The 22,138-nt window shown below is 40.4% G+C and overlaps 1 protein-coding gene across 1 annotated transcript in view; it reads right to left on the reverse strand.

Annotated features, from left to right (window-relative positions):
- The window catches only part of large1 (LARGE xylosyl- and glucuronyltransferase 1), a 107,302-nt gene that overhangs the window by 51,313 nt on the left and 33,851 nt on the right, over positions 1-22,138 (reverse strand). Inside the window, exons 4-7 of the mRNA XM_026326798.1 lie at positions 6,882-7,180; positions 4,400-4,482; positions 1,655-1,778; positions 1,253-1,424 (exon numbers count right to left, since the gene is read on the reverse strand). Coding sequence (XP_026182583.1) covers positions 1,253-1,424; positions 1,655-1,778; positions 4,400-4,482; positions 6,882-7,180 — 678 coding nt within the window. The remainder of the gene's footprint in view (positions 1-1,252; positions 1,425-1,654; positions 1,779-4,399; positions 4,483-6,881; positions 7,181-22,138) is intronic.

The following is a 22,138-nucleotide window of genomic DNA, read 5'->3' on the forward strand; positions in this document are numbered from 1 at the left end:
ACAAACACATAAATAATCTCAACAAATAATTGCCTCAAAGACATGAAAAATATATGTATAGAAAGCTTGAAATATCTACTTTTAAAGGAAACAATTCAAGTCGAAAACAAATCATCTCTTTTTATGTAATCCGTATGAGGAGTATAAGGAGTGGTATGGTTTCTCCTGTCTCACCTCATTATAGCTAATGTGATCCCGCCTTGCACTGAGCCCACTGTTCATATGAAAATAATCTGAGGTGAGCCAGATAATTATGTACACGCCCCCGAGAAATGGCAGAAGACATCAAGGTTCATTATAGAATTTATTTAATTTTTACACCACCAGAGGAAAAACACGACTCACATGATGAACGTTTGCATTCTGAAGAGCGACTGGAACCAGCGGAGGATATAATACCAGTCTTTTATTGACTAAAAGGCTCATTATGCAGCTCATTATGCAGGTCTTTGTCTTCTCAGGTGAATCATATGATTATTCCTGATCAGGTACACCTTCTTGCACATGCCCTTTCGGAACAAAAAGTGTCTTAGAAAATTCAAATCAGTGCACTGTGAATGATGATTCAAGATGATTTTTATATCATTTTGAAGCACTCTAGGCTACAAGATCCAGTTCTCAAAAGTCTTGTGAACCAATGTTCTGTATGTGTTTCATGGTCTTATTTCAGTGACTTCAAAATTTTAGTTTTTCACTAACCATGCAGAAGCACTCTTTTCTCAAAAACAAAATCATGTATAAACATGCTGCTCACATATTATTGTAGCCCAGTTTGTGCTGATTATAGTGTTATCAGACTTTAGATGATGTGTTTAAAAGCAACTGAAAAAAGCACAATTGTCAGGGCGCATGTCAAAATTTGTCCAAGGCCCCAAAACGCCCTTAGACCCCAGAGGGTTAAGCAGCACTTTTCAGCCAGTTTGTGGATCAGAGGGGTCACAAGAGTTGACCATTAAATCCTAATGGCCCTCACCTGTGCACACTTCCATTATTTACCTAACGAGTCTATTCAAGCAAGGTGTGATGTGAAACCAACTCAGGAGTTTGTGTCTAACAACTGTCACCACATTTAAAAAGTCCCCCTAATGCACCTATTCAGGCTAAGAGGTGGAGTGAAACCAACCTGAAAGATAAAATGGTGAAACATTTCGACCTAACTGTCCAGTTGTCATGATTCTGGGAGCCTTTACAAAGCCAGACTGCACAAATCGATAATAGAAATCACCTTGCAAAGAGTTATAAGCCATCTCACCTTTGAACTTATGGAAGACAGCCCAGAGTTCAGCAATGTCAGTGGCAAAGGTGATGTCTGTGTCCAGAACAATCACTCTGTGTAGATCAGATGGCAATGTCTTGGTGAGCACCAGTTTCATCAGCCCGTAGATCCCAGAGTAATGTTTGTTTGGGATCCATGACACCTCAGACTGAAACACACCAAGGAAGAGCTGGGATCATTTCTTGCTCAGTTAACTGAATTTTAGAAATGTGTTATTTACATAACAGCATTCTTAGGCAACTTAATGGAGCACATAATTTCTCTGAATAAATAAAGCTGGTAGTGGTCAGGAGATTAAGCACAGGATAAGGAGTATAGCTGAATGCAACTGAGTATTTCTGAGGAAAGCTGTTGGTTAGTGAGGAGTCTGTTTTTTACCTTCAGCTCATCTGCGTCATAGAAGTCGACCCTGACGGCAGGAACCATCCAGGTATGGAACAGAGATGACAGGATCTGCTGAGCAATGGAGTCTGTGATGAAATGGAAATGTAGAGGGTTTCGCCTGTGGACCACAATATACAAACATGCATGAATACATTAAATGTCTGTGCCAATCTATGGCCAATAAATGCACTGTTTCCTGTCAACTGACACACCATCAGTTTGTAAAGATTTTCTGTTAAAAATGTGCAGTAATTTTCTCAGAATTGACAAAGCTTATCCAGTGCTTGAGGTGACATAACGTTACTGCTGGCAAGGAAAAGTATGTGAAACATTGGAGTTAACTTTTTTGCATTAATTTGTCATAAAATGTCATCTGATCTTTATCTAAACCACAATGACAGACACACACAAAGTGCTAAAGCTGATGACATACAAACTAATTTATTGTGCCTTTACTGAACACACTCAAACATTCACAGTGCTGGAGGAAAAAGTAAGCGAACCCTTGGAGTTCATAACTGGTCGAACATCCTTTTGTAGCAATGACTTTCAGTAGTTTGAGAGAAATTTTCATATATACAGGATGCCACCGTTTGCCAGACATCCTGGCTTCCCCCTTGTGTGAACTCAACAAAGACCTCTGACATGTTAACATGACGCTGTTTTGTATTTCAGCAGGGGGATACGGAGCAGGATAAAACAGTCACAGGGACATACTAATTAGATTTTGACCAACATACATTCATTCTTTTAACAGGAGATGCGTTAATGAATTGTGGGCAAAATTAGACACTTTGTACACTTTTCACTCTGTTAACCCCAACAAGAGGTTTGGTGTTTTAAATCAACTGATGCAGCCATTTTTTCAACCTGAAGACAGTGTCAGTTTATCCTGACAGGACATATAGAGCTGCCATTGGCCAGATCAGAATGATGAGAAGCCGCTGTGTCTGACTGAGTGCAGCAGGAAGAGGCCATCAGTCAGCATCAGTCACACAGTGAGGGTGTTCCTTTACTGAGGCATAGGAAGACCTAATGGTACATGTTTGATTTATAGTGAAGGCTAAACTAAATATCACTGGTGGACAGTATAGCTACTGTGATATACACAGCATCCTTTTAGTCAGCAGGATGCCCCACACTATCAAATGATATCTCTCAGGCATCTGTCCATTCATGGATTTGTCACTCAGCTGCAAAACAGTGAGTCAACATTTGAACTCTGTTTAGACACAGCCTGCAAGGGTTAGCATATTAGCAACACTGCTAGTGACCCTATCCTGAACCAAGAAACCTGCTGCATAATACTCGATACTGTAGGTGTCATACTTGCTTTACATTATTTTTAGCCACTCTGGGAAAAACAGTGTTGTTGAGGTACACTTACTTACATTAACCTTTCACTTACATTAAGTGAGGCTGCTACTTCCAGACTGATGACATTGTAATTCCATGCTTTTATTTTCATAAAACTAAATTTGGCATGTACATAGTTTGAAACATGTTGCAGAACATTTTTTATACAAAAACTAAATGATCTATGTTATTTTAATTAAATTTGTTTGTTTGCCCTAGGTTTTCAATATGTCCCAAATATATGTAATGAATAAATATAATAACCATGGTATTCTGAATCATAATATTGTTAATATTACAATACTACTATAATACATAATAGTGATGGTGTAAAAAAGAAAATTAAAGAAAATAAGTGGTCAGCACACTCCAGCCTTTATCTCAGTTTTTCAGATGAAATTTAATCAACGTTTCAAATCTTCTGCTGCTTATCTCATTTTCATTGTAAATATATAAAGCTAACATTAATTGATTTGGATCTAAACAAGTATCCAATCACATCGTTAAAATCTTATGCTACTTTAAAGTAAAACAACAGAAAGAGACTGTGCCACAGCACATCATTGTGCTTTCTGTCTCTGTTCATAAAAAACTAAATAAATGACAGTCTTAAGGTGTGTCTGCCAGCAGGAGTTAAAGCTTCCATCAACATACAATGTAATTATAATTGCATTTATGATTAATTCACCTGCATCTCTGGAGCTAATTAATAAGTAGTGCGTTAGAAGCTGCGATGCACACGGACTGATTACTAATGGAGCCTCCATCTCACATGCATAATAAATCATTCATTATTCAACTTTACATAGAACACTGAACATCAAGTGATGCTGCAGGCTAACGTTTAAAAGCACTTGAATCAAAAAGTGCTTGGTCCTCAAATTATATTACTGGAGGCTTGTCATTTCCATCTTTTAGGTCCATCAGGAGATTTACTTTATCACATTTACAAGGTACGCTCACTTGCTCAGAGTGGCTTTTCCTCATTTACAATTAAGTATTTCTTTATGTTGAAGTGACGAAAATAGCAACATAGACATTGAAAGTGGGTGTATATCATGCAGGTTTTAACATCAAAGACTGGCAGACACTAGGTGGGTCTGCAAAATATCTCCTCAAAAGCTCTGCGTGTAATGAGGGAAGGTTTATTGACATGGCATGCTGACCACATTTTGGACAATGTTGTACTTTGTGAAGGAAACATTTTTGTCAGACATTCAGTTTTAAGAATGATAATTACCTTTCTGATATTTTAACATAGGTATGCAATAAAACTGAATCCTCTCTGTAAAAACCTATTTTCTGTTGCAGACTAGTTGGATATAAATGCTAATGCTAGAAGGCAGGGTTAGTATAAAAAAGGTAAAAAGAAAGATTGCGTACCTGTGGAAAAGGACTGATTTAACGAGTGTCACCACATCTCGACTGGCATTGTAACCTGCACACACAATGGCCACATGGATGGTCTGTGACGAAAGAATAGAAAGAGAGAGAGAAATTCATTCTGACACAGGATAGGAAAAATAGTGACAGATTTGAATTTTGTCAGTTGAAATACCAAAAAGTCCAAAGCACTGTTGAATGTCACAAACTTTGTGCCTTCTCTCTCCCCTAGTTTGTGCTCTCTTTTGTACATATCACTGGTCCTGGAGCTGTATATTGCTGATGTGCAGTTACTGGCCCCACCAACCTGCACAATATTAATTTGTTGTTTATTATTGTTCTTTTCTCTCTCCTCTATCCACTCACCCCAACAGGTCGAGGCAGGGGGCTGAGCCTGGTTCTGCTGGAGGTTTCTTCCATTAAAGGGAGTTTTTCCTCTCCACTGTCACCAAGTGCCTGTTCATAATTTGTTGGGTTTCTATTTAAAGTGCCTTGAGATGATTGTATTGTGATTTGCACTATACAAATGAACTGAATTGAATTGAATTTGAATAAATTTTCAGCTAAGAATACAGTGTCGGCTGCTTACAATCTACTGCTTTACAGTTATGCATTATTTAGCATTGTTTACCACAGGCATGAACACCCGACTCTTACACAAAAATATTTTAGTCCACAATCCATTTCTGCCTGGTGACAACTAAGAAAATAGTTGAAAACATCATTCTATAGGCTAACTAATAGTTATCTATTTATTTTTTACAACCTATTTCTTACTTTCATAGCTATTAGCAAAGTAGCTACCTGAACTATCCACTTGGAACCAAAAGTGACTACACTGGAAATTACCATAATAATTGTTCAATAGACAACAGAATTGTGAGTGCACTATAGAATGCAGTTGAAACATGGTATTTCTCCTGCAGGTGTCAGGCCAGCTGGGCTAACCCACCAAAATGAGCAGTGGTTATGTACAACCTTCACTGGAAGGGTGCAATAGTTTGACTGCCCTACGGTCCTCCTGCTCTGACGCTGAAGGAGCTCTGCTCTCTCTGCAGTCGTCTCAGTCGTTTGAAACAGTGCCTGGCTGTAGCTAAGTACTGAGTGAGTGACAGTTGATGTGGGAGGAAAGGAGAGGGTGGTGATAAGAAACCATCTCAGGGTATATTCCTTTCTACACACAAATCTCACACCTGTCAGTGAGAATGTGTGCTCCTGTGTGTTGGAGGAAAATCAGCTCTAAAGCTGATGTTATTCTTGATGCATTCTTAGTCTGAGCTATGGATAAGAAAATGTATCATGAAGTTGTCTCGTTGTACCAATGTATATGATACTAGCAATGATAATAGCCATTTAGCAAATCTACTAGGTGTATCTTCACAAAATGCAGACTACAGCCTACACGACCACACCTACAAATGATATATCTGAGGTGGTGGATTTTTCTTAAGTCTTCACACTAATAGACTAAAAGACTAATAAAAATACTTCACTGTTAAGTCTATTAAATAATCAAACAGGTGAATCTTGCACCAAAGATTTAATGCGTAATCATGATACAGAACATGGCATAGCATTAAATCCGAGTTGTCTTGAGCCCAAAGTGCCTCATGAGGAACTTCAAGATGATTTTATACCTCGATCCCATGTGGACAGTTAGGAGGGGACTCACAAAGACATCAGATCTGGTCATTTTTCTAATGAGGAGCTGTCTTAAACTTCTAGTCTCGGATTACAGCTCAGGAGACATATCATACTCCAATCTTTTATCCTCTTTTTTCCATTCCCAGACAATGAAGCTGTTTAATCTTGTATTTATTTTAGTCTCATGGTCCAACAGATTAACTACCCATCTTCCAAGGACTAGGTTCCCTGGGTTTAGCGTCTGCAATTCTCCATAACCCTCCTCGTACATGCTGACATGACAAACCAGTCGGTCATAATCTATAGCTGATGTGTGACAAAGAAACTTACAGTTGTCAGACACCAGATGGGCTAAAAAATGGACTGACATTGGCTAATATGGCCTGTTGAAACTATACCGTGCCACAATGGCGATATTGCTAGTCAAAAAGTGAGACATCTCAGGAGGTATTTTCCAGTTATATGTAAGGTAATTTAGAAACATTGCACTGTTTTTTTAACTGTCCTGTTTAGTATATATCAGTGAGGTACATCAATATGTTGCATCACAACATGTTAAAGCTCCCACATTATCCAGCCTTCTGACAGAGAGCCATATGCCAACAAGAAACCACCACCATCACTGCTGGAGGATCATGTTGATAGGAGGCTAAAGCCAGTCTCATAATGTGCTATTGGCACTCTGGTTGCAGGACATCGCCTTCAATGTCATATTGCATTATTGCACAAAAAAGGCTTTGAGTGGTCTGCTACCAAAGGAACATTTTGTAGATATGGGAAAACAGGATTGTTTTTTTTTTAATAAATTGCTATGACAAATTAACTTTAAACATCTCACCTCACATTTATCCACCACTGGCTGCTGCACACAGTCTGTGCTATTGCCCACTGCAGCAGATTTCTGGCCCTCATTGTCACCGGTGCCCTCCTCTGAATGAGTTCGGCTTTGGTTGCCATGGTGACTGCTGTTTGAAAGCCGTGCTGAAGGGCTCCTGGGTGGCCGACTGAGCTCCCGGCGCAGTGCCCGATTCTCCTCCTCCACTGCCCGGACCCGTAGCTCTAAGGCCTGCCGCTCACCTACTCCACCCACTGGTGTTGACAACTGGGCTTCCAATGGAGACAGAGGAAGGGGCTTCACTGTGGATTAAATCACAATGGTGCTACACATTAGGGGTAGGAAACATGGATATCAACTTAAATTTCTTTTCTGATAATGATGCCAACAATATTGGAGCAATGATGTCAAGGTGACCCTAATGTAACTGCTCACTTTCAGAAGACACTAAAAATATTGTGTTCAATTTGTTAACATGAAAAAATGGAAAAAGCCTGTGCAAAAGGGTGCAACATTATGTAATACTAAGTCAACACAATTAGCAGCCAAAATAACTATCACTATAACTAGTTATTAAATCACATTTTAAGAACTGGCATACTGTATATTTACTGGTAACACACAACATACAACCATGCAATACTGACATAAACATTCTCAGTTTGTTTATTTGATGCTGTTTTAGATAATATAAGGCAAATGGGTCATAAGGTGATGTGATGCAATACAAATAAATAAGGTGATGGAGTCAAGGGACAGTTTGAAAGGTTCTGACATCTAGTACATTCCTCTCATTATCCAGCGCAATATTAGTCTTCCTTCCATATCAAACGTCCCCACCTGTGCCAAGATTTAGAGATGTCCCAGGCTGGCCTTAAAGAACAACAAGAGCAAAATTATAGTGGGAACAACCCCACTATAATTTTGAGGATCAATATTGGCTAACATGAACGACACTCACCAAATGTACACCCTTTGTTTTCTGTACTCTGTCATTTCATCCACCTCAGTGTGGTAGTGTTGCTATGTAGCAAGGTGTAAGCGTAAATGAAAAATTATAGGGGCAGAGTGGTGAGACAGACTGACAAAAATACAGCAACCTCACACTAATGAAGCTTTATGGCACCTTCTCATTATTAAAGAGCAGTATACCATTTAAATACATTATGGCAGCAGATATCCGCTTTTAGCCATTTACATTTAGGAACAACATCAAAGTGCTGATGTGTCCCAAGACAGGGCAGTACTAGGGCTACAACAAACAACTTTTTTAGTAATCGATTAATTGGTCAATCATGTTTTCGAATTAATGAGTTAATCAGATTTTGACAAAAGAATACAGAGAAGTCTGTTTTCAACGTGACTTGTCCAGGGTGTACCCCTGCCTTCCACCCAAAAGAGAGCTGGGATAGGCTCCAGCAGATCCCCATGACCCTGGTTAAGGAGTGAGCGGGTATAGATAATTGATGGATGGATGGATGTTTTCAACATTTTATTGTCAAAATATGAACCTTAAATAATGAGTTTGCCACACATGATTAAAACTATTTTTGTGTGATGACATTTGAACAGATTTAATTGTTATTCCATTAAAAGGGCACTCATTTAACTAGAATAAACTAGAATAAATATAACAGAAATATTTAAATCTAAAGTGAGTGGCGCATTAACCCTGATTAAGAGACATGAGAAGGCTGACGTCCTTTAATATTTGCCAGATGACGCTGAGGATGGTTTATTGTTTTACAAGTCTGTGATAGCCAGTGCCATCCTCTGTGCTGTTGTGTGCTGGTACAGCAACCTGAGGGTGAAGGATGCCAACAGACTCCAATTCCTCCACAAGGCCAGCCATGTTGTGGGAGAGGAGCTGGACTCTCTGATAGCAGTGTCAGAGAAGAGAATGTTGTCCAAGATAACATCATTATTGGACAACTCTTCACACCCTCTGGATGATGTGCTGCTGAACCACAGAGCACATTCAGCCAGAGACTCATTCCCCACAATGCAACACAAAGCACCACAAGAATTCATTCCTGTCGGTGGCCATCAACCTGTTTAACTCCTCCTTCTGAAAATAAATCTCTCTATTATTGAGGCTGTACATAACTTCAATCTGCTCAATCAACCTGCCCAATCAACCTGCCTATGTGTTCATAGTTTCAATCCAAGTAGTCTGTTCAATCTTAAAATATGAATTTTCTGTAACTGAAAGAGGTCAGTTCATTTTATTTTATTTATTATTCTATTTTATATTTCATTTATAATTTTGTTTTCATTTTTTTCTATAACTTACAGTTCATTCAGAAAGTATTCAGACCACCTTCACTTTTCTGAATTTTTAGCCATCAGTGATACATTGATTACTAATATGAATGTATTTACTTTGTGATATTGAATTTCGATACTTGGTGTATCAAAGACTGTCTTAATTTATCATCACTGCTGTATGTCTATATACAGTGGGTACGGAAAGTATTCAGACCCCTTTAAATTTTTCACTCTTTGTGTCATTGCAGCCATTTGCCAAAATCAAAAAAGTTCTTTTTATTTCTCATTAATGTACACTCAGCACCCCATCTTGACAGAAAAAACCAGAAATGTAGAAATTTTTGCAAATTTATTAAAAAAGAAAAACTGAAATATCACATGGTCATAAGTATTCAGACCCTGTGCTCAGTATTGAGTAGAAGCACCCTTTTGAGCTAGTACAGCCATGAGTCTTCTTGGGAATGATGCAACAAGTTTTTCACACCTGGATTTGGGGATCCTCTGCCATTCTTGCTTGCAGATCCTCTCTGGTTCTGTCAGGTTGGATGGTGAACGTTGGTGGACAGCCATTTTCAGGTCTCTCCACAGATGCTCAACTGGGTTTAGGTCAGGGCTCTGGCTGGGCCAGTCAAGAACGGTCACAGAGTTGTTCCGAATCCACTCCTTTGTTATTTTAGCTGTGTGCTTAGGGTCATCGTCCTGTTGAAAGGTGAACCTTCGGCCCAGTCTGAGGTCCTGAGCACTCTGGAAGAGGTTTTCTTCTAGGATATCTCTGTACTTGGCCACATTCATCTTTCCTTCAATTGCAACCAGTCGTCCTGTCCCTGCTGCTGAAAAACACCCCCACAACATGATGCTCCCACCACCATGTTTCACTGTAGGGATTGTATTGGACAGGGGATGAGCAGTGCCTGGTTTTCTCCACACATACCGCTTAGAATTAACGCCAAAAAGTTCAATCTTGGTCTCATCAGACCAGAGAATCTTATTTCTCATAATCTGGGAGTCCTTCATGTGTTTTTTGGCAAACTCTATGCAGGCTTTCATGTGTCTTGCACTGAGGAGAGGCTTCCGTCGGGCCACTCTGCCATAAAGCCCCGACTTGTGGAGGGCTGCAGTGATAGTTGACTTTGTGGAACTTTCTCCCATCTCCCTACTGCATCTCTGGAGCTCAGCCACAGTGATCTTTGGGTTCTTCTTTACCTCTCTCACCAAGGCTCTTCTCCCACGATTGCTCAGTTTGGCTGGACGGCCAGGTCTAGGAAGAGTTCTGGTCGTTCCAAACTTTTTCCATTTGAGGATTATGGAGGCCACTGTGCTCTTAGGAACCTTGAGTGCTGCAGAAATTCTTGTGTAAACTTGGCCAGACCTGTGCCTTGCCACAATTCTGTCTCTGAGCTCCTTGGGCGATTCCTTCGACCTCATGATTCTCATTTGCTCTAACATGCACTGTGAGCTGTAAGGTCTTATATAGACAGGTGTGTGCCTTTCCAAATCAAGTCCAATCAATTTAATTAAACACAGCTGGACTCCAGTGAAGGAGCAGAACCATCTCAAGGATCAGAAGAAATGGACAGCATGTGAGTTAAATATGAGTGTCACTGCAAAGGGTCTGAATACTTATGACCATGTGATATTTCAGTTTTTCTTTTTTAATAAATTTGCAAAAATTTCTACATTTCTGTTTTTTTCTGTCAAGATGGGGTGCTGAGTGTACATTAATGAGAAATAAAATGAACTTTTTTGATTTTGGCAAATGGCTGCAATGACACAAAGAGTGAAAAATTTAAAGGGGTCTGAATACTTTCCGTACCCACTGTACATAGAGATTTGAATACACATATAAGATGTTGATTTCTTTGCAGAACGTTTGCTCTATATCCCTCCAGGAGTTGTCAAGCAGATGAATCCATTTAGAGATATATTGTAATATATTTGCTAGGAAATGATAAAAATCTGGTAATTGGTAAATTTTAGAATACTGTAATCCTTTGCCTTCTATAGGGCTTCTAAACCAATTCATGGTGGGTTGTTTTTCCACAAGAATTTAGATATGCTTTGGTCTAATGACTTAAACCAAAGAGGTGAGGGTTTAGTAGGAATCACTGAAATCATATAATTGATTTTTAGGGAGGAGCATTATTTGTATGGTTGTGACTCTTCCCATGAATGATACAGGCAAATGTTCCATTGCATGAGGTCATTCTCTATTGTTTTAAACACAGGTGTGTAATTTGGCTGTATCAGGTCTGAGAACCCTGGGAGATACTAATACCCAGATATCTAATGTTGAAATGCTGAAGAAGAAATGTAGCCAAAGATGTCAAATACCAGCAGCTAGAGGCTTGATAAAAATGGTGAATAGCGAAGGAGAGAGTGGGCAACCCTACGTGGTTCCCCTTTGAAGACTGAACCTTGGGGAAGTTTGATCATTTGTCCTGAGAACTAGACAATGCTTTGATCCAATCTATGAAGGTGTTTTGGAATCTGAATTTTTGTAATGTGGCAATGAGGAATTTCCAATTAACCCTGTCAAATGCTTTGTCTGCATCTGAAGAAATAATAGTAGTTTCTAATTTATTCATTGTAGTATAGTGTATTATATTAATTAGTCTTTGTGTATTGTTAGTTGCCTGTCTACCCTAAAAAAAAATCCTGTTTTGTCGAGGTGTATTATGTGAAGGGTATGTGAGTTTCCTGGCTAGAGCTTTGCAAATGATTTTGAGATTTACATTAAGGAGGGATATGGGATGATAACTGGATGGATGGAAGTACAGGGTCTTTACCTGGTTTAAGTAGCAGGATAATGTTTGCTGAAGTTATGTTTGAGGTATTGTGTGAGTTTCTTTAACTTCTGTTACCATTCTATAAAATACCGGGGCAGCACTGTCCATAGTTCCTTATAAAATTCAGCTGGGAAAACCATCTTAGTTTGTGGGCTTTTTGGAGTTCAGGCACTGTGATGGGGGAATCCAGAGCCATGATCTGTTCATCATTTAGTCTTAGCAAATCTACACCATTCAGGACTAAAACGATGTCCGTCAAATGTCAGCTGGATTAATCTGCGACAAATACTACAAGTTACTATAAAAGTTTCTGAAGGTGTGTATTTCTATAGGGTCATGTGTGATATTCCCAATTGATTTCTTAAAAGAGAAAATAGTTATTTTAATTGATTAGCTAAGAATCAGCCAGATTTGGTGCCATGTTCAAGGTTCTCTAAGCATAACCTTTGCATTTGGAACTGGGTCTTTTTTTTTTTTTTTTTAATTTTATTTCATTCAAATTTCACCTTTTTCAGATTGGTCAGTTTATTGTCTTCTGGAGAAGCAGTATAAGCAACCTCTAACATATTTTGTTCCAGTTCTATTTCTAGTGATCTCTCTGCGTTTCAACTGTGATGAGTTGGAGATTATTTAGCCTGTCATAAATGCCTTTGCTGTTTCCCAGAGAATGCATGCTAAGGTTTCTAGCGTGTCATTCTAGATAGTCTATAAAATCTTTGTCTCTAAGTAATGATATATTAGATTACCAAGATCTATTCAATGGTGCATTTCTTTTCTGGCCACAGAAGTAGATACTTTTGCATGATCACTGATAGTAAAAGGGGGAATCGGAGTGTCTGCGATATCTACCATGAATTACTTGAATTGTCTAGAAATAATCTAGACAAGAATATGAGTCCAAACCAAAATTACTTATGCATTGTTTTAGAATGTCTACAGACTGCCAGATGTGATTTTCTGCTGTACTGAACCTGTGGGTTACATACCATGTTAAAGTCGCCTCCTGTTGTAAGTGTTATGTCAGAGTGAGCAGAAAAGAATGCATGAAAGAAGCAGGGGTCATCAACATTTGGTCCAATATATGCTGGCAATGCTCAAGGCTTTGTTTTGCATTGACATGTTAGCTATTATACTACAAATCTGCCCTCCAAATCTGTGGTGGTGCTATGAAGGGTGTAGTTTACTGTTTGTCCTCTTTGTTTGGCGTTATAACAGGCTGAATACAGGTGAGGAAACTGGTGAAATGAGAACCTGGTCTGCTGTCTTTGCTAAATGAGTCTCTTATAGCAAAACAATGTCTGCTTGTAGGTTGCTTAAGTGATTTTGAATTTTTAATGTTTTATCCCATGAAGCAATCCCATGTACTGTACATTCCATGTAACAAACTTCACTGTGTTCATGTCTAGCTGATTAAATCTAGACTAGGAGTGACTGGTGTGATGCGTGTATGTGTGTGCACGTGTGTCCGTATGTATGTGTGTGCGTGCGTGCAGGTATATCTCTGTTCCCTACTCAGTGTATGCTGTGTTCCTGACTGCCCAGTGGTTTGTGCTCATGTGTGCATCTCTTGATATGAGTCTGTGTGTTGCGCATGTTGCATGTGTGTGTGAATGTGCGTGTGGTCATTGTACATTAGACAGTGTCAGTATGTAGGACATTGCAAGCAGTTGCTCTGCATAAGAAAAACAACACATATGAATAAAAAGAAAAACATCAAGACAGACAAGACAGTCAAAAACAAACCCAACATTGTGAAACCGAATTTTTTTAAGTGCTTCCAGTCATTTTGGTGAGATGTGCAGTTTTATGAGTCTAACTGCTTACCATATTTACCACAGAGCAGTAGGAAGAGAACAGAGCAGAGTTACCAAGTGTTAGTAGACCCAAAGAGTGGATTCACGGTACCGGCACAGCTGTCCATTGATTTATCAATCACTCTCACAAGGCCTGAAGTTCTTTGTGCAGTGCTTCCACTAAGGATAATCCGGCATCTGGACTGGATACATTTTTAATCAATGAATTCTAATATATCGTTCATATCTCCTCCTGGAAATGAAACAGCTTCTGTCAGATTTTCAGGTCAGCTCCATCTCAAAGAGGTGTTTTATTTGCTTTCTTCATTACAACTTCTTGGAAGAACTCCTCAATACTCCTCAAGCTGCTCCAGAGTGGTAATGTTAATGTCAATGTTATTATTGGATCTAATAATCCTACGTATCTAATACTGTTTTCTTTGTAATTGCCTAAATCTGTCTGACTTATGTGGAGTGATTATTTAGCTGCGTGCAGCCATGTTGGATTCTGCACAGTCCTGGAAAAGTTTCGCAACACTACAGAACCATCATGGACTAGAACACCATCACCAATCCTCCAGCACAACAGTTTTCTGACTATAGCTTAAATGCTATTTACTTAAAAAACTTAAGGTTTTATGTACAGAGTCTCACAGCGAAAATTAAAAGTAGTTCCCATTTCAAAGTGCAGCGTCATGTGGGAGCAAACTCACATCTCCTGTTTTAAAGTGTAACACTGTTCACTTCTGCTAACCTTTCCCATAATATCTAAGCTTTATTCTCGCTGTAGGAAAACGTAGAACATCATTAATTCAAAGTATGTTATATTGGAATATAATCAATCAAATGTGTTTGTATCTTTGTTTGCAGTTTAGTTGTATGGGGATGTTTTAGGAAAGAGGGTTGGCTGATCGTCCTCATGAAGTCTAAAATTCCAAAAATAAAATAAGACCTACACACAATAATTACAGTTTACAGCAAACCCAGACCATGGGGCTTAATCTTTACTTTAGTTTCTAAGTACACATTTATTATAACAGACTACAGTATGTGCTGTATATGTTAGTATAAGCTGAGCGCCAGACATTACAGTGTAACACATGCTGTGCCATTGCAAAATGATGAACAGTTGTGGTGAAAATTATTACCATGACTGTTCAAAAGTACACTTTGAACGACTACTACTGTATCAGGTTTTACTGTTATGCTATGTGACCCATTTCCCCAAATAGTAGTTGCAAGCATACACACGTGAGCATGCTTGGTAAGTTTCTACAAATGGGAAAGGCAAAGCAAGGCAGCTTTATTTAAAAATTGAAATTCAAACACATGTAAAATTTCTTTATAAAGGCCAAGAAACTTTAAAAATCCATCTATCCATTATCTATACCTGCTTATACTTATTTAAGATCACAGGGATCTGCAGGAGGCAATGCAGCAATAATAAGATGGTGATTGATTGTAAGACAACTGTAAGGTCTGATGGAATTAAAAAGTAAATGAAATAGAAAAAGGTCAATGCAAAAGAAAGTCATGTCTACAGCAAAATACAATATACTTTCATGTGGCAATACGCTTAAATAAATCATATCTATGTGTTGCTTTTTATAAAATACAGCTTAGCTGTCTCTTCCTCTACAATTTTTTTTACAACCAATAAAATACTTTCAAGCCAACAACCATGATCATCCACAGACAGCCTTCCTCTAACTCTATGTTTTTTGACATGGGTTATAAAGGTTACCTCTGAGCACCAAAGCTTCCTTTTCTATGTGAATTTTCCCCCATTAGGCATAAAGAAAGGAAAAGTGGCTCCAGTAACAATACAAACCTCTTGGGCATAATTTGATGACACAAGAACATTAATTTCCACTTCTGTGCACAGGAAAACTTTAATAGATGCCCTGGACTACTGTTCGTTTACTGGAAACACAAGATTAACCCTCTGGGGTCTAAGGGTGTTTTGGGACCCTGAACAAGTTTTGACATGCCCTGACATTTGTGCTTTTTCAGTTACTTTTAAACATATTAATGGCTAAAGTCTAATAATAACACTGCAATCAGCACAAACTGGGCTACAATAATATGTGAGCAGCATGTTCATACATGATTGTTTTTGAGAGAACAGCGTTTATGCATGGTTAGTGAAAAACTTAAATTTTCAAGTCACTGAAATAAGACCATAAACCACAAGCAGTGCACACTGCTCTTTCACATCTTGACAAGAGGAACACATATGTGAGAATGCTTGTTGACTATAGCTCAGCATTTAATACCATAGTGCCACTCTAAGCTTGTAATGAAACTCCGGGCTCTAGGTCTGAACAATTCTCTGTGCACCTGGATCCTGGATTTCCTGACAGGCAGACAGCAGGTTGGGAGCAACATCTCCTCCTCACCAACCCTTAACACTGGAGCCCCACAGGGCTGTGTTCTCAGTCCTCTCCTGTACTCCCTGTACACGCATGACTGTGTAGCCACACACAGCTCCAATGTCCTCATCAAATTTGCGGATGACAACGGTTGTAGGTCTGATCACCGGCGATGATGAATCAGTCTACAGAGAAGAGATGCGCACCCTGACTAACCCTGCCACAACAACAACCTCTCTCTGAACATCAGCAAGACCAAGGAGCTGGTGGTGGATCTCACGAGGCGGACCAGTGAGCACCCCCCATTACCATTGACGGGACTCCAGTGGAGCGGGTCAATAGCTTCAAGTTGTATTCACATCAACGAGGACCTCACCTGGACTGCTCACACACAGTCAATAGTAAGGAAGGCCCAGCAGGGTCTTTTCTTCCTCAGGCGACTGAAGAAATTTGGTCTCAGCTCAAAAGTCCACAAACAGTTCTACAGTTGCACTGTGGAGAGTATCCTGACTAGCTGCATCACCACCTGGTACGGGAATTGCACTGCTCTCAATCGGAAATCCCTGCAGAGAATAGTTAAGATGGTCCAGCACATCATCGGAGGTGAGCTTCCCTCCCTCCAGGACATTTACACTCAGTGATGTGTGAGGAAAGCACGGAAGATCATCAAAGACTCCTGCCACACGAGTCATGAACTATTCACGCTGCTACCATCAGGCAGACGGTACAGCAGCATGAGGATGCGTACCAGCAGAATGCAAGACAGCTTCTTCTCACAGGCCAGCATACTGCTGACCTCGATAGTAGACTATGCTCATTACCCCCACCCCCCACACTGGATCCCATCTACATACCAGCCACACTGACTCTGACAGCACTGTAGCATGTCTTGCACTGCATAGCTCAGAATACTTTCAGCTCTGCACTAACTGCAATGAACTACACACAGTATGCATCACCGCAAGTCAAGTACAAATCTATACATACAATACATTTTTAAGTCTCTCGAGTATACTGAGCATTATGTGTAAATATGAAAATGTGTATATTGTATATTGTGTACATATCGTGTACAAATTGTCTATTATGTATTGTGCAAATGTGTATATTGTGTAAAATGTGTATATTGTTATTTTGGTACATTGTTAATTTTTCACATCTTGCTGCTTGTACTGCCATGGCACAGAGTCTTGTACTTAAGAATTTCACCATCAGTACACTTGTGTACATTATGTGTGACAATAAAGAGATTTGATTTGATTCGATTTGATCTGCATATTTGTTCACAAGACTTTGGAGACCTGCATCTTGTAGCCTAAAGTGTTTACTTCAAAATGATGTGAAAGTCATCTTGTTCACTCATTCACAGAAAACAATACACTGATTTAAATTTTCTAAGAGAGTTTTTGTTTAGAAAAGAAATATGCAGGAAGGTGTGTCTGAGCATGAATAGTCATGTGATTTACCTGAGAAGACAAAGACCCGCATAATGATCCTTTCAGTCAGGAATGTGGCTGAGAGGGAATTAGTGCAATACAATGCAGATGCAAATGTTTGTCATCTGAGTCGTATTTTTCCTCTGAGGACAAAGTAAACTCTTTGTTGCTGTTTGGGACATACGAAGCACTTCTTTACCCGCGTTGCTTGCCATCATCCAAACGCACAGAAGTAAGTAAATTCTATAATGAAGCTTTATGTTTTATGCCATTTCTCGGGGGCGTGTACAGAACTGCGTGGCTCACCTCGGATTATTTCCATATGAAAAGTGCGCTCAGTGCAAGGTAGGATTACATTAGCTATAATGAGGTGAGACAGGAGAAACAGTACTGCTGCTTACTTTCATACAGATTAAATAAAAAGAGTTTATTTGTTTTCAGCTTGAATTGTTTAATTTAAAGGAAAACATTTCAAGCTTTCTAGGTATATATTTCTTATTTTTATGAGGCAAGTATTCGCTGAGATTCTGGTTGTTGAGACTGACCACTGTCCACTGTCTAAAGATGACACCATATTACAATTTGAGTGAAAAGCCAAAGCTAAAAGAAACTATTTTAACCTTCTGGGGTCTAAGGGTGTTTTGGGGCCCTGGACAAGTTTTGACATGCCCTGACATTTGTGCTTTTTTCAGTTGCTTTTAAACATATTAATGGCTATAGTCTGATAACACTGTAATCAGCACAAACTGGGCTATAATAATATGTGAGCAGCAAGTTTATACATGATTGTGTTTTTGAGAAAACAGCATTTATGCATGGTTAGTGAAAAACTACTTTTTGAGTCACTGAAATAAGGCCATAAAACACATACAGAACATTGGTTCACAAGACTTTTGAGAACTGTATGTTGTAGCCTAGAGTTTTTGCTTCAAAATGATGATGTGCTTCTTCACTCATGTAGCAGGCTATCATTCAAACACAGAAAAAGTAAGTAAACTCTATGATGAAGCTTGACATTTTATGTCATTTCTCGGGGGCGTGCACAGAACGACCTGGCTCACCTCAGATCATTTCCATATGAACAGTGCGCTCACTGCAAGGCAGGATCAGATTAGCTATAATAAAATGAGACAGGAGAAACCATACCGCTCCTTACTTTCATACGGATTACATAAAAAGAAATTATTTATTTTTGACTTGAATTGTTTCCTTTAAAAGAAGATATTTCAAGCTTTCTATACATATATTTCTCACCTTTGAGGCAATTATTCACTGAGATTCAGGTTGTTTTATTTACGTGTCTGTGAAGAGAGATGACAGAGACAGAGAAGACAGTGAGAGCACTCTGTCTGCTTTCTTTATTTTACAAAGGCACAGCATTTTGTTGTTATTATGACTATATACAAATAAAACTAGACCCTTTACAGATTCAAATATTATATTGGTCTTACCTGCATCAAGTCGAAAACATAACAGTTTTTATTTAATCCATATGAACGTAAGGAGAAGTATGTTCTGTCCTGTCTCACCTCATTACAGCTAATTTGATCCCGCCTTGCACTGAGCGCACTGTTCACATGTAAATAATCTGAGGTGAGTGCCAGGTAAATACGTACACGCCCCCGAGAAATGACATAAAACGTCAAACTTCATCGTAGAATTTACTCACTTTTTCTGTGGATGATGGCACACTACGCGGGTGAAGAAGCACTTTGTATGTTCCAGGCAGAGACGAAGAGTTTACTTTGTCCTTAGAGGAAAAACACGACTCAAATGACGAACGTTTGCATCCACATTGTATTGTATTGTGTTGCAGTAATCCCCTCTCAGCCACATTGACTGAAAGGTTCATTATGTGGTGCGTCGTTGCGTGCGTCTTTTGTCTTCTCAGGTAAATCACGACTATTCATGCTTAGACACACCTTCCTGCATATGCCCTTTCTAAACAAAAAGTGTCTTAGAAAATTTAAATGAGTGTATTGTTTTCTGTGACTGAGTGAAAAAGATGACTTTCACATCATTTTGAAGTAAACAACTCTAGCCTACAAGATGCATTTCTCAAAAGTTTTGTGAACCAATGTTCTGTTTGTGTTTTATGGTCTTATTTCAGTGACTTAAAAATTTTGGTTTTCCATTAACCATGCATAAACACTGTTTTCTCAAAAACACAATCATGTATAAAACATGCTGCTCACATATTATTGTAGCCCAGTAAAACATAAAACAATGCTGTTCTGTTTAATTGCAGAATGCGTAATTCCATTAGTATGATTTAAGAGAGACGTGAACCACAGGGGCACAGTTCAGCACTTGGATGGTGAACAACATCCACATGCTAGAGTCCAGCAATACACACTGCAGCTATTTACAACAGCTATTTACAGCTAGTGCACGAATGAAACAGAACATGTTACTCAGTAAGAACACAAACTTTTATTTCTGATCCGTAAATCCCGCTTTCGCCATTCACGCAGGCAGAACAACAACTGATTAACTTTTTTCCCACCCACACTGGCCACATCCGGTGCTACCAAAATAAAAGTTCTAGCTTCCTTCTAAAAAAAAAAAAAAAACCATTAAAGCATTTTACTCCTAGTGCTCAACTGGAGCCGTTATATACCTTATATTTTATACACAAACAAATGCATCATAACAATGACAACATAAATCATAACACATCACTCAAAAATGACCATATGTGTCTGTTTGTATGTCTAACCAAGTTCCCATTGCCCATCACTGAGTGCCTTAAGTAGCTGGAGAGCCGAAGCCCCCTTCTTTGTGAGGCAGTCTGCAAGTTGTTCTTTTGTGCTGTACCAAAGGACTTGCTCAACCTTTCGGGTTTGAATAAGTTCCTTGATGCTGCTTATCTCCAGACGTCTTTTTTCAGTGACTGACTTTGAGGACTGCAATGCGTCTACCAGTGAATGATTGTCTGTGACACAGGTTATTGTTGTGGGATGTTCAATATTACCAAAAGTCAGTTCTGAGAAAAGTGTAGACAGAAAGATGGCATTGTCAATCCCATCTGACATAGCCAATGTTTCACCTGCTAGAGTTCTGCGAACAATCCTCTTGACTCTCTTGGACTGCCAAGCAAGTGGTGAGAACTTTCCTCTTTCCCATCCATCCATCCATCCTCTTCCGCTTATCCGGGGCCGGGTCGCGGGGGCAGTAGCCGAATCAGGGATACCCAGACTTCCTTCTCCCTGGACACTTCCACCAGCTCTTCCGGGGGGAAGTGTCCAGGTGTTCCCAGGCCAGCCGGGAGACATAGTCCCTCCAGCGTGTCCTGGGTCTTCCCCAGGGCCTCCTCCCAGTGGGACATGCCCGAAACACCTCCCCAGGAAGGCGCCCAGGAGGCATCCGAAACAGATGCCCGAGCCACCTCAACTGACTCCTCTCGATGTGGAGGAGCAGCGGCTCTACTCCGAGCTCCTCCCGGGTGACCGAGCACCTCACCCTATTTCTAAGGGAGCGCCCGGCCACCCTGCGGAGGAAGCTCATTTCAGCTGCTTGTATCCGCGATCTTGTTCTTTCGGTCATGACGCAGAGCTCATGACCATAGGTGAGAGTAGGAACGTAGATTGACCGGAAAATCGAGAGCTTCGCCTTCCGGCTTAGCTCCTTCTTCACCACAACAGACCGGTACACCGACCGCATTACTGCTGCCGATGCCCCGATCCGTCTGTCAATCTTGCGTTCCGTCCTTCCCTCACTCCTGAACAAGACCCCGAGATATTTAAACTCCTCCACTTGAGGCAGGATCTCTCCCCTGGCCTGGAGATGGTAAGCCACCTTTTTCCGGTTGAGTACCATGGACTCACACTCGGTTGCAAACCGCCCCAGCGCACGCTGGAGATCCTGGCTCGATGGAGCCAACAGGACAACATCATCTGCAAAAAGCAGAGATGACATCCTGTGGTCCCCGAACTGGGCTCCCTCCAGCCCCCGGCTGCACCTAGAAATTCTGTCCATAAAAGTAATGAACAGAACCGGTGACAAAGGGCGGCCCTGCCGGAGTCCAATGTGCACTGGGAACAGGTCTGACTTACTACCGGCAATGCGAACCAAGCTCCTGCTCCGTTTGTACAGAGACCGGATAGCCCTCAGCAAAGGGCCCCGGGCACCTCCCACAGGATGTCACGAGGGACCCAGTCGAATGCCTTCTCCAAGTCCACAAAACGCATGTGGACTGGTTGGGCAAACTCCCATGAACCCTCGAGCACCCTCGAGAGTGTGTAGAGCTGGTCCAGTATTCCACGCCCAGGATGGAAACCGCATTGTTCCTCCTGGATCCGAGGTTCGACCACCGGCCGGATCCTCCTCTCCAGCACCCTGGCATAGACCTTCCCCGGGAGGCTGAGGAGTGTGATCCCTCTGTAGTTGGAACACACCCTCTGGTCCCCCTTCTTAAAAAGAGGAACCACCAGCCCGGTCTGGCAATCCAGGGGTACTGTCCCCGAACGCCACGCGATGTTGCACAGGCGTGTCAGCCATGACAGCCCAACAGCATCCAAAGACTTGAGGTACTCGGGATGGACCTCATCCACCCCCGGTGCATCCTTTTCCCCCCCATTAGGATAATGAGATGTTCTCCCTGCG

Source organism: Mastacembelus armatus, chromosome 23 (assembly GCF_900324485.2).
Source record: "Mastacembelus armatus chromosome 23, fMasArm1.2, whole genome shotgun sequence".
In the NCBI taxonomy this organism is placed as follows: Eukaryota; Metazoa; Chordata; class Actinopteri; order Synbranchiformes; family Mastacembelidae; genus Mastacembelus; species Mastacembelus armatus.